Raw genomic sequence first — 14,220 nt, 5'->3', positions numbered from 1 at the left:
GTGAGGCGGAAAAACGCCAGGTCCTTCCAGAAGAACAAGAAGAAAGAACTGCCATAGTTTGACTCAGAACGCATTCCATGTTTTATATTTATAAAAAAATTTCAAATACTATGGTAAAACTCTCTTAGACTTAACGAGATGATGCAGATGATTTAAATATTACAGGTAAAATATTATTTAAAAAATACTTCACGAAATATTTTACCAAATACCACGTATCTATAAGAAAATACCACCGCTATCAGCATGCATGGGCCAGAAATGAGCTATCAATCTGTCTACATGGTTGAAGTCAAAAGAAGATGGTTGTATGTTGGTACCTAATTTTGTCATAGTTAAATTAATGCTATTATTCGTTATTATTTTCATTGTGTTTGCAAAATTTTCAATCGTAAATCATAGAAAGGGGTCTACACTATATATTATGATGGGTTTTGCCTGGGAAGCTTAAAACCGGTGCTCTTGTTGCATAACCAGTGGGTTTTTTTTTTAGTTGTTCCTGATATATATATATATATATATATATATATATATATATATATATATATATATATATATATATATATATATATATATATATATATATATATATATATATATGTATATATATATATGTGTATATATATATATATATATATATATATATATATATATATATATATATATATATATATATATATATATATATATATATATATATATATATATATATATATATATATATATGTGTGTGTGTGTGACTTTGTATATATAGTTGTTGCTGATGATACTACACGAAGGAGTCTTGACGTTCAGTGATTATCTTCTTATTAGATACATCATAAAGCCATACGTGTCACAAGATTGTCTATTAACAATTTGTTTTATATTGACTGCATATATATCCAGGGATTCAATAAAAGGATTTTTCAAATCAACAAATAACACATTTTTAATCAAAGATAAAAAAAAAAGCTACTAGAACAAAGTGGCTCATAAAGTTTAAAATAATCTAGAGCTCATAAATAAATGGCTGAAGAATGGTTCCATTATATTTAAATTTTATCTAAGTCCGTTAATGTTAATCAATAAGTAAATTGATAAGTTATTGGTGAGTTCAGTTCAATCAATCTTTGATCGAACTAAATTTTGAGTTCCTTTTTGAAACAAATTCCAGCGTACATGAACAGCTTGTATTTATAATTAAGATGAAAAGCACTAACTAAATATAAGATAAAGACAAAATTCTTTACCCAATATGGAATATGAACTCTCCCCTCTTGGGCGACAAACTCCAAAACACCACAATGAGTCATTCTTCCTTGTCTTTCATTGTTGAGTTTAAACATCATAGGATAGCTTATATAAAGACGAGTTAAAAGATCAAGGGCACTAGGCGGCATTATAACTAGAAAAGAAAAAATAGTGCGTAGAGTATTATGTACCTGCTACCAGAGGCTACTATTGCACTGACACTATCTTATTGGCATTTATAGGAGTCAGTTATCTATAAATTACGGGCATAGTGGAGAAAAAATCTGGTTTGATCCCGGAGGAATTGTCACATAATTTTTTTTTTACACCAAAATGTTCATAAAAATTAGCTTAATTACACAAAAAAAATTCAATGAAATCCCCCATGCACAGGTGTCCCAAATTTGCCCTTGAAGGGGGTAAATGAAGGGAAGGGGAAATCGATTTTTGTGTTTATAAATATTATGAGTTTAAATAGTCGTTTCCTATCAAGTATGACGAGTCCGAATCCGACGTCAGATTTCCGTACACCAGTCCAGTATCAATTTTCATCTTCATGGAAGGGGGGGGAATAAAGTGTACAGATCAGTTTTTGGTGGATTAATGTGGCTAAAGGAACCTTTTATATCAAATAAAGTACTGTATTGCAAAGTATGAGGTCAAAAAGCAGTTTTTCTTTACTTTATTCTTTGATTTCCACCACTAAGGGGCCTGTAATATACGGGGTTGCTAAGTATAGCATCTTGAAAACCACTTCTTTAATTAAGATCAAAACTGAAGATCAATCGTAATAAAATCAATCAGTATTACTGATTGATTGATATTACTGATTGAAGATCAATCAGTAATAAAAATGAACTTTAAAACTCAGGTAAATTAATCACAAAAACATTTCAATTTTAAAGCCCAATCTAAAGCTAATTCTTCTTCCTACTCGTCTTTGTCATCCTCTTCATCCTGTCTTACTGCAGCGTTAGCACATAACGCTCCTTTATACTCCCCGCAGGCAAAGCTGCAGGGCAAACCGTTCCAACGGCAGCTACATCAGAGACTTGCATCCACTGATGCACTGTCACCGCACTATCTTCAGCAGATTTTCCGGTGCTGGTGAAGCATCTGTCATAACGGAAAGACACATATTCCGTGACACAGAAAGGCGCCAACCCCGATCTTCGGGCTTTAGCGAATTGGACGTGTTTTGTCACTTCATTGTTTGCAAATAGCACCTGTAAAAGTAGTACTTTGCGACAGCCAAAGTCGGTCGAAGCCTCTCTGTCTGAAGGAAAGCATTTGCACTTGCAGCTCACATTGTAAATGCTCGCACCTGCACATCCTCCATGGTTTTCACATTACTTTTCCCTTTGTATATGCAGAGCCTTGCTTTCTCTACAGCTTCGGCAACTCCTGGTGGTTGGATCCTGGTGTCATGGAGATCTTGTAAGCATCCTTAAAAATCCAATCTCTAAGTGAAAAGGAAACCACTGCTGGTTTCCCTACGCCGTGAAGTCTAGATGTTGTATCGCAGCCAGACATTGCGTGGCGAAGGAGAGGATTTTCTGCTGCTTCAGGATCCTTTTTATGTCGTACTCTCGTCGGTTATTTTCATGCGTGTTTGTCTGCATAAGGATAGCACATGCATCAAGCTTGGCAGGGTACAGCAGAAGGACAAATAGATCGTTATCATTCCCAATGAAAGTGGTCGACAAAGTTTCAACGCAAGTGACATCAGTTTGTACAACTAAGACATCGGTATCCTCCTGAGCATTTAGAACTTTACATTCAGTTCAGCAGCCTCTCAGTAAGAAGGTCGTGTGCAATTTATCGTCGTTGGTGTATCAATGTAAGAGTCAAAAACTAACACTACCCGGCCGAAATGTAACCTGCGTAAGATCCTGTCACCTTAAAGTATGTAGACCCAGCAGTCCACGGGATTTTTCGGACTAACCAGCCACAGTCCAAAACTCTCTGGGGGGTTGGCAATGTCACTGGACCATCGAGCCCCTTAATTTTCATCAGCACATTTGTAAGAGAGACGATGTTGGCTACCGTCATCACCTCGAACAAACTAAAGAGCGATGGTGGAAAGAACATAGCTCGAACGACAGAACCTCGGTCAAGACAGAACTACTGGTGCTAGCCACTGCGGCTAGACGTTGGAAGATTGGAGCTGGGACGACCATTTTTCTCTCGCTATCTATCACCACGGATGATTTCTCAGTCATAGTTACAGCTTTCTCCTTCATCTTGAAAACATATTTGTCAATGTCTTTCGCTTTCATGTCCTTCAGAATAGTGGACGCCAGGAACTACGTCCAACAGCTTTAAATCTCACGAGAAGGGTTCTATGGGCTCAATGTATCGAACTATGTTTTCAATGTCCGCCAGATCTCTAGTTCTCCTCGAAGATATCACTTCTGCGCAATTTTAAATACTCAGCTCTGCGAGGCCAGTCAGGTTCTTTATGCGTTCGTTAACGAGAACCAAAGTAGGCATAGCAGATGTCCAAACTGTCTGCTGCAATTCAGTCATGCCTCTTCCTCTAGTCAGACCACCACTCGTTTTCATACTTCTCATTAACGTCTGTTCGATCACCGAATCAGTAGAAAGCGCCACCAAGTAGCTGTCAGTTCTCCAGATGAACAGGTATTCCTGTAACGTTCTGTACTGCTCTGGGTTGTCTTTCCTCAACTAGAAATCGACTACACGAAAATCCAAGTAGACTTCGTGTAAAGATTGTGACCGGAAGCAGCAAAGTAAGGAAGCATTTCTAACAACAACTGTAGATAAAGCTCAAGGCTGCCACTTCGTTCAGCTCTCAGGTGCTTTCTCAGGATTCCAAATAGGTTCAAATACTGAATCCCAAGACGGGCAGTTCTGGACTCGGATAATCGTTCTTTTACACTATAAACTATTTCACAGATAAGCTCTACTGGTTCCAACACCTGCGCTTCGTCGATGATATCTCCTTCAAGGAGCGACTCGTACGCCTGTTTTGCCCTTTCAAGGGGTTCTGACAGCACGCCATTGCCATCAAACGCTCTTCTATTCAGGATGATGAAAAGTTTGCATAAAGGACTACCTCCAACAGACCATGGCCTCGCACAGCACGAGAGACAGCTTTACCTTGTAACATACTACGCCAGTGTTAGGCACGTATACTTAACCTAGGATTTTCGAAAGTCCTGAATCAGCCATAATAAATCCAAAGGCTCCTGGAAAACTCATACGTGTGTGAGATTCACCCAGGACAACAATAGCATTTCTTAAAGCACCTGCGGTTGAAAAAGGTAATTGCAAGTACTATGGTAGATGACACCACTGACTAGATCACCTAAAGAATGGCACTTGGTATACTGGTTTGAAATTAAACTGGTCAAAACTTGTATTCTAAGGCGCCATTCCTAGCTGGATAGAAAATGAGGGAATTGCCCAAAAATTATTAAAATAACTACCGTAGTTCATGTAGGCCAACTTTCAAAACCGTTTTAGGTAAGATGAAGTACTTGATCACGTACAATCAAGTTTATAACTTCATTTTCGAATTTGCAACCATTGATTTCAGAGGAAAAGACCAAACAATCCAAAAACCTCTTAACTTGGAGTTTTAAGCCCCCCCCCCCTCTTCCTCTCCTTTTAGGGTGGAAACAAGAATTAGAGTAACAGTAAATGAAAGCCTAAAGTCAGATTTGGAGTCAGCACGCTTTATTTGATGAAAAAGACTATTTAAACTCCAAAATATTTATAAATACAAAAATTCATTTTCCCCTTTCAAGGGCAAATTTGGGACACTTATGCAGGGGGGATTTGGGTGTTTTTTTGTGTGTAATTAAGCTGATTTTTCTGAACATTTTTGTATAAAAAAATTATTTTGACAATTTCTCCAAGGTTTGACCATTTTTTCCCATATCTTTCCTCCACTATCAGTTTGATGCAAGTAGCTCTAGGTAGACATTCATTAAGAAAATCTATTTTGGGGCAAATAAGCATTAGATAACAAATTGTTTGCAAACAAAAACTAGGGATACTTTTGAAGAAAAACTTAAAGCATAAGAGACCATAAGCCAGTGGTGTCAATTGGAGGGGACATGTGCCACAACATTTTTTCCTCTCCCCCTAGATTTAGAAATAAAGCTTTTAGGATAATTTCAATGAAAATTGCGTTCAAAAACATGCAAAGAACGATATATAAACCCCACGCCTGATTTTGAAAAATACATTTGCCCCCTCCCCCATTTTCCATGAGTTGATACCATTGCTCTGAGAATTCTACAAGAGCAATTTACTTTTTGGCAGTAAGGCTCTCCAAAAAATAGAAATGGTAATATCATTTTTTTTTTTTTTAATTATTTGATATTATGCAATTGATTATTTGAATAACTTTATAATTCTCTATAAAGGATTGCCTGCAATTCTTATTCAAATAATTCCTTTTTTCAAAACAAGTAATGTGATGATAATTCAGCACATTCGTGGGCACCCATATGGGGGGGCTCCAGCCCCCCTGGCTGAATGATGCTGCCTTATCTTATATTTTTGTTTTAATGTTTCTATACAGCATTGGAAGTGCCAATTAGATTTGCTAAGCCCCCCCCTAAAATTCAGCTTAGGGGCGCCAATGAGCACATTGCTCCTTCAAAAGCTGAAAGTCTGTGTAAGCATATAAAAAAGTCACGTGCAAGACAAAAGGCTTCATTCTTCAATATGGCCATAAGGTTAGTCTACACACCACAACCTCTATTCAGACATGTAAGCTTAAGGAAACAATCGTTTGATCCCCAACTGCCATTATAATGCCCTCAAATCTCCCTCCTGTAGTGCACTCATATTTTACTTCATGAATCTGCTAACAAAAAATGAAATTTTGAGATAGGTCTGGAATTTCTCTTTTCTTCTCTTTGTAGAAAGGCCTTCCTTCATAGTATCAAAAAATCCAATATTGTTTTACCCCAGCCTGAGAACCACTCCCGCCAGCTTCAGACCAGCTTAAGCAGGCAGCACTTATCTTTAAGAAAAAGGGAGAGCCGTCCAGCACTCGCCAGCCATCAGCAGCAAGCGGTACCTGATTCTCAGAATTGGTGCTACCAAGCAAACTTATTTCTCCCCCCTCGGATTGCTCCTCAAGGGATACTTTCTTGCGCCAGGTGGGCGCTACCGTGGACCCTTTCCTTGCGTGGACTGGTGCTTTATATGCATCCCATCTCGCAAAATATTCCACCAAATACCCTATATAATGGTCAGACACTGGGCAAGATTGTCGGTGGCTGGACGGTGATTAAAATTAGCAGTAATACGTCCGAATGTGTGCTTGTCTCAGGGACACCACGAGAACGCTGGCATCACTACCCCTCTATTTGTAAAGTTGGGATTCTAAATTATTCTTGCCACGCCTCCCAAAGAATTCGTCAATTAGATTATACATGTGCCTTTTAACATCTCCCCATCCCATATCCTTGAAGCAACAATTTCGAGAAATTTTCATGTTCTACATTTTCATATTCTACAACACTATATGTAGCCTACTTTTTGGTTATATTTAGGCTATTAAAACCTTTTCCTTCAGACGAATTGTTTACCCCCCCCCCCGCCGAAAAAATCAGTAGATTGCTGTAAAATTAGAAATAAAATTTAAATTGTCAACAAGGTTACATGGAAACAACCGTCTGAAAGTGTTTTGAGATGTACATTTTTATAATTATTACATTACATTCGATTACAATTATTATGTAAACATTTTTGTAGCAAAATAAGTAACGCGACTATACTTCCGCCTATTGCTTAAAAAGCTTAAAGGCTACAAATAGGAAAAAGAAAAAAAATGCATTTCATTTAAATATTATCAGTTTTTTGTAGCAGGCATTTGTATCTTAATTGTAAATATAATAAGCTAGTCTTGGCATCAGCTTCTCTATTCATATTTGTAAGCATAAAGGAACAATTTTTGATACCAAACTGATACTAGAATGTCCTTGTATCTAGAAAAAAACTTGGTACTTGTATGATATACCCCCTGTAACTCAAGAATTGAAGTTAAGTTAATCCTAATAAAATATAACTAAGTATGATGAATAGGTTTTTGAATGCCTGATTTTTGAAATAGGGGGAAAATACCCCCTAAAATTCAGGGAAGATTAATGAAAATCCCGCCTTCATATTCAGCATACCAGAGAACCCTACTGTAGAAGATTCAAGCTCTTATATACGAAAATGCCAAATAAAATATCAAAATTTGTATGTATCCAGGCTTTGTGGACACCTTCTACAAATCTGAATAAGCTACTGTGCATCCAAAATACTGAAATACATGAATACATTGATAGTTGCCCTCCAATCTTTTGGTCGCTTAAAAAGCACACTAGAAATTTTTATTTCCGTTGTAATGAACCCTTTCCCGATCTTCTAGGACCATTATTTCGATGCTATCACCCATGGAAAAAAATAACACGCAAGCGTGATCTTTCTTCTAGCAAAAAATATAAATTCCACGTTTTTGTATATAGGAGCTTGAAAATTATACAGTACGGTTCTCTGATACACTGAACCTGATGATGTGATTTTCATTAAGATTTCTTGACTTTTAGGGTTGTTTCCCCCTGTTGCGAAAATCAGGCAAATTTTCTCAGGCTCTTGACTTTTGATGGGTAACACTTTCCCTGTAGGCAAAGCTCATATAATAAGAAGAATCTCAAATGCCCAATTGTCTTCAAAGGCCTGTGGAAATGGTCGGTCATAAATTTTTGAAAGCCTTTTATTTGGGGTCTCCAATTCCCTTCAAATGGCTTATAGAAATTCATATACTATTTGAATTAATTACCCCTATTCCATGACACTTCCTTAGTTCTGCCCTAGGACGGATGGCTGATAAGACTGTCTATCAACAAGTGAAATGACATCATTTTAATACAATTCTGAAAAAGGCTTATGCCAGCTTTGCCTCTCAGTCAGACTATTTGTCTTGGTTTTTTCTCCAAATAGCCATGGCTTGATGGCAACTTGATTTTAATTCAGTCGCCTGTCGCTAAATTAACTCAAAGTCAAATAACTATGCCTCCGGGGTTGATTTAACTCCCAAAGCCCCTGGGGCAAGTGTTGTTAATAAGTTTCCCATTATTCATAAACAAGGTTGGTTTTGGGAAAATTGAGCATTTTTGATCCTGAGTTTCCAAAAAGGCTAAGAATATTAAGGTAAAACTTTTAGAAGTTGTTGAGGGGGATGTCAAATAAAATCAAAGCACACTATATTTAGCTGTTCTTCCTCCTCTCCACTACCACTACCACAATCAAGATTGAAAGGTGGCTCGAAGAAGACCATCGCGAGCAGCTCACAGGAGTTAAAACAGTCTCCCTATCCTCAAGCTCTGGATCCTGAAACATCCCAGTCTTCAGAGACTTCTGGATCATCCCGATCACAAGAAGGCTCTACCGGTAGCTTATGCAGCTACTGCCACCTGGCAGCTGAAGACTCAGCTCCACTCAAGTGCTTCTTCTGCAGTGAGTATGAACATGTTTCTTGCCGAGGGATACACCTAGACTTATTCCTAGCGCTGAAAGCCCATGATAAGAGCTCACTACTACTCAAATACGAATGTGTATGCTGTAGTAAGCGAAGCGTTTCCAAACTTCAATTGGCAGTACTTCAAATGACACAAACTAACCGAAGCATGGCACCTTTACGGCAGCAACAGCAGCAGCCAGAAATGCAACCAACTACCGACATCAACATCGTCCCATCTCAGTCACCAGCATCAAACAGAATTCAAAACTCAAGCGCCGTCACAGTTAGCATCCTACTGCAAGCCGAAAAAGAGAGGAAACTACAAGAGGAGAAAAGTATGTACATTGTAATATCTGGCATTCTAGAATCTGATAAAGAGTCTGATGATGAGAAAGCTGTGCAGCTGGTCTCTAGCAATGACCTTGGTGCTCAACTACAACTTACAGACATCCTAGAAACAGCAAGACTGCCCCCCCTCTCAGACTCGGATAACAAGCAAGGCCAAAGGCGCCTACTCGTGAAACTGCGCAAGGACTCTGAAGAAACCCGGAGAAAACGATCGAAAATCTTGAAGGGTGCACCAAATCTCCGAAGATCCACTGACAACCATGTCCGACAAAACGTCTATGTGAATCCAGGTCTCACGCCAATGCAAAAAATTGAACAAGCTGCTAGACGCCATGCAAAGAGATCACAGTTCTCCGACAACCGACCGGATGCAGGCTCTTTAGCTGCTAGTCAATGTTATTCCAGCCCACGTCGTCAATGGCATGATATAGGCCGCAGGTTCCAGAAAAAGGCCCTGACTGGAATTAAATGTCTTTATTTTAATTCTGATTCTCTGCTAAACAAAATGGATGAAGTGAGACATGTTGTAAGTGCTGAAAATCCCCATATAGTCGGATTAGCTGAGGTGAAACCAAAAAATAGCAAATATCTGCCTACACTCCCAGAGCTACAGATTCCAAATTACAAGGTCCTAGAGAGAAAAATTGAACAGCGAACTGGAAGGGGAATTCTCTGCTATTACAGACAGGACATCCAAGCTACCCCAGTAAGTCCCAGAGGAAATAAACTATCCCAAGAAAGTGTCTGGTTAAAAATAACAACAGCTGATAGAGTAAATATCAAACTAAGAGTCTACTACAGAAGTCCCAATAGCAGTCTTGAAAATGACTCGCACTTGCTTACAGAAATCACTGAGATCTGCAGTGATAAATTATCAAATGTAGTCATCGTGGGGGATTTCAACCCACCAAAAATCAACTGGACTAGACAGCACATGCACTCGCACAACCCAACATCACCCGAGGCGAAATTCTTAGAAGTGGTGAATAACTATCATCTGAACCAATTGATCTTAGAACCCACCCAAACCAGTGGTACGGATAGACCAAGTATATTGGATCTGCTGCTGACAGACGATTCAGAACTGATAGAGGACATCCGCCTAATAGCACCGGTGGGAAAGTCTGATCACGGTATCGTAGGTTTCCAGATTTTGGCTAATGGCAGCAAAGACAAAAAAAAACCAAGAAAAAATTGCAACAGAGCAGACTTCGCTGCGATGCACAATGACCTCTGCACAATGGATTGGGGAAAAGAGTTCAGTTTGACTGAAAGCTGTAAGGAAATGTACTCCAAATTCCTCTCTGTCATGTCTAAGGCTGATGAGAAACATGTATCAGTTGCCAACAAATATAAAAGACCTACCCTACCACATGCTGTTTTGGACCTCATAAAAAAAAAAGCAAACCTGTTGGATAAATTATGTAGCTGACCAGTTGAGCCATCTCACAGCAAGAGCCTACCGAATGCTACGAAATGAGGGGAGGCGACAAACCAGGCCATCAGCTAGCATGCGAGAGAAAAACCTTGCAGAATCTATCAAGACAAAACCCAGGATGTGTTGGAACCACATAAATTCTAAACGCATTGCGAAGCCAGACATTCCAAGCTTAAAAACCCTACGACTGGACTCCTAATTGAAAGATCTGCAGAAAAAGCAGAATTACTAAACACGTATTTCACTACCGTCTTCACCCAGGAACCTATTCAGTCATCACTACCAACCCTGCAAACCATAGTCTCTGACTAAACACCCAGGATCAAGATAGACCCACAGGCGGTCCTGAAGAAACTCAAAGAGCTACCCTAGTATCTGGAAAAAGGCAACGGTGATACTATTGCAAAAAAAGGGAAACCGCCAAGATCCTCTAAAGTACAGCCTGATCAGTCTAACCTGCATAACCTGCAAAATACTGGAATCTATCATATCTGACCATATCCTTGAGCACATGCGCAAAAGAAAGATAATCACTAGCAAGCAATTTAGGTTCTTGAAGATAACGTTTGCAGAGTCACAGTTTCTTATGATGGTGGTAAACTGGAAAATGCACGCAGATAAGCGTTATCAAGTCGATGTCATTTACATAGACCTTAAAAAGGCCTTTGACAAAGTACCTCATCATCACCTCTTATACAAACTCTGCAACCTTGGCCTAGGAACCACAGTTAATTGTATCGAAGTTTCTTATTGAAAGGTCTCAAACAATATGAGTAGACGGAGTTTTGAGGACACTTGAAGTAGAGGCAATCAGCGGTGTTCCCCAGGGCTCGGTCCTTGGCTCTCTCTTATTTAAACTTTATCTCAATGATCTAGTAGAAGGTATCAATTCAGAGATTCTACAGCATACAGACGATAGCAAGCTGTATAAAGTAATCAAAACAGCTACCGATGCACAATCTCTGCAAGAGGACCTTGAGAAGCTCAATAATTTGATGTCCAACTGGCTGATGGAAATCAATATTGACAAGAGCCACAAGCTAACGATAGGGAAACCTACTATCCACTATAAATATAGATTAGGAGACTTACCGATCACATCCTGCCAGAAGGAGCACGACTTGGGAGTTGTCATTGACAGCAACCTTGACTTCCAGACCTACTACAACAGCATTATTAGGAAGGCAAACCGTAATGTAGGAGTTTTAAGGCGCAAATTCACTTTTGAAAATGATAAGACCCTTTGCCTTCTCTTCAAAGCTTTGGTACGGCCAATCATTGAATATAGTCATTGCACTACATGTCCCTTTTACAGCAAAGACATTGAAGCTCTTGAAAAATTTCAAAGACGAATAAAAAAGTTCTATCCGACTTTGAGAAATTTATCCTATGAAGATAAGCTCCAGAAGCTCAAACTCCCTTCACTAGCTTACCAACTGCACCAAGGAGACCTCATTGAGTTATACAAGCTTTGCTACGACGCCTACGAAAACATCCAGGCTACCAATGTTCTCAGCTTCAGCCACACGACTCTTTATGGTCACTATCCCAAGCTTCAAGAGGAGGGGTTCCAAAAGAACATTAGCTATTGGGTATTCCAGACCCAAGTTTCACAATACTAAAAAAAAATCCACTTTGAAGTCATCAAGGCCAGCTCATTTAAACCTGCTCAAGTAATAACTGGACAAACACTATGGTGAAATTACTTACAATTTTTTCACTTTAAAAGATTTTTTTAGAGGCCCCGTGGCCTATTTATTTAGTACTATCTTATTATTATTATTATTATTATTATTATTATTATATACAGGGGGGTTTTCAAAAGGACACAAAAGCAATATCTAAGAAACAGCTAAGGGTATTAAGTTGAAACTTTATAGGTATGTTGAGCAGGATGTTGGAAAAGGAAAGTAGGGTAGAAGGGTAGTATGTTGAAAATCTGATGAATCATTATATTTGGAATCAGCATAATAAGCTGATTCTTTTGATGCATTTATTGGTATCAACAGTTCATTTTTTAGAGTTTTGCTTACTATTGAGCCGAGTTGCTCTTTACTTAAAATTCGTTACCATAAACTGTTTGATAGGTCTTATAAGATGCAGTTAATGGAAGTAAGCAATGATTTTCAAAAGAGGGCTGACTCGGGCCTTAATAGGCAAAGGAGCCTATAAGGGGATTAGTACTGTGTATTCATTGTATATTTATTTGGTTACGAATAAATTTCATCTTATCTTATCTGGTCAAAAGTTTTATTGTCTTGACTCTTCTAAAGGAATATTTAAGTGCATTGGTTAATTGGTGTATTTCAAATTCAATTGTTATGAATCAGGGGAAATGGCATATGGTGAATCCTGCAGAATACCAGTATCTCCCTGATGATGCAGATATATGGTCTATTGATTCTGTCCGAGAATTTCGGTACCATTTTCGACAAATGAAGTTTGATAAACAAGAATCAGCTGTCTGTAAAGTAAATTACAATTTGCTTTGCATCAAAAGAATATTCAGAAGATTTATCCTGCAAAGCATTACTACCCTGTATAAGACAATTATACGACCTATTATTGAGCACTGCTCATCTGTGTAATAGCCTTGACATTACCCATATTATTTAAGTAGCTCCTTTTGTTGCCTAGCAACTCCTCCTTTCTTACGCCAGCTTCTCAGTTAACTAGTGTTAAAGGTTTTACTCTGTTTTTCAACAAGACTTTGAAAACGTTTAGAGGGAGATACATACCAAGAATTGAGCCACTGCTCTAAAGCATTATTCAAATCGTATTCCACTCAAGATACTAAACAGAAAGTATACATAAACCTTAGCAATGTTTCTATTGAAAACAACTATGAATATTTTTCACCACCTTTAAAGATTATCCATGTTTTAATTCTTATCCATTTCAGCACTACCGATTGGCTGGGGAAAAGTATTATTCCTAGCGTGTGATGTATTTCAGATATCACAAGTTTTGCTTCATTCCCTACATTGGTATCGAGATCAACGCTTCTACTTTCTTCCCCTCCCTAATCCTACCTGAAGTCCTAAAAATCCTGCTCCAAAGGATAAAAATACCACTATAAACTTTATTTCTATTAGTTGAGGAGATAGTCACAAGCAGGGTAGCAGCACAGCTGAAAACAAATCCATGGCAATCACTAAGTCAAATCAATAAATCAATTTGTTACTACAGAGACTTGAACTTCAATCCTCCTTCTCCAGAGGAGAGTCCCATAGCCGTTGTGCTGTAGTAACTGTGAATTGCGAATGTGTCATCATATTTGATGTTACAATCTGTCTGGTGTGACCCACATGGGTTATTTTTCTATTGTGTCTTATAGTAGAAACATTTAACCTTAAATCTAATATTTAAAATTTCTGAATCACCTTAAATGGTGATTCCATCACTTGACAGTTTGATTTTTTTTTCAAAACGCTTATGCGAATTTTCAGTTACTATGCACTAGTGACTTCATCATATAGTCAGACTATAACGTCGTTCATGGCTGTACTATACGAATATGACGTCAATTATAATCTTGCATATAAAGATGCAGTTTCCTGTCAAAAAAATTATTACACTTTTAACATTATGCTTTTTTAATTACAAAAACACTTAAATGTAGCGATTTCCTTTGAAATGAGCCATTCAACAGCCCTCTATAATGTTCCACCACTGTGATAGCAGTGGAGAAAAAAATAAAAATAAAAAG

The 14,220-nt window shown here is 38.2% G+C and overlaps 1 protein-coding gene across 2 annotated transcripts in view; it reads right to left on the bottom strand.

Moving 5' to 3' along the window:
- The window catches only part of LOC148946296 (ubiquitin recognition factor in ER-associated degradation protein 1-like), a 33,834-nt gene that overhangs the window by 10,972 nt on the left and 8,642 nt on the right, over nt 1–14,220 (bottom strand). For both annotated transcript variants that reach the window (XM_089098361.1, XM_089098362.1), the window contains exon 3: nt 1,233–1,387. In XM_089098361.1, the coding sequence (XP_088954487.1) occupies nt 1,233–1,387 (155 nt within the window). The remainder of the gene's footprint in view (nt 1–1,232; nt 1,388–14,220) is intronic.

Source organism: Artemia sp. Qi Xiang Cuo, chromosome 12, assembly GCF_049724085.1.
Source record: "Artemia sp. Qi Xiang Cuo chromosome 12, ASM4972408v1, whole genome shotgun sequence".
Classification (NCBI taxonomy): Eukaryota; Metazoa; Arthropoda; class Branchiopoda; order Anostraca; family Artemiidae; genus Artemia; species Artemia sp. Qi Xiang Cuo.
The sequence above is the reverse complement of the archived record's forward strand: the minus strand, read 5'-3'. Positions and strand labels throughout refer to the sequence as shown.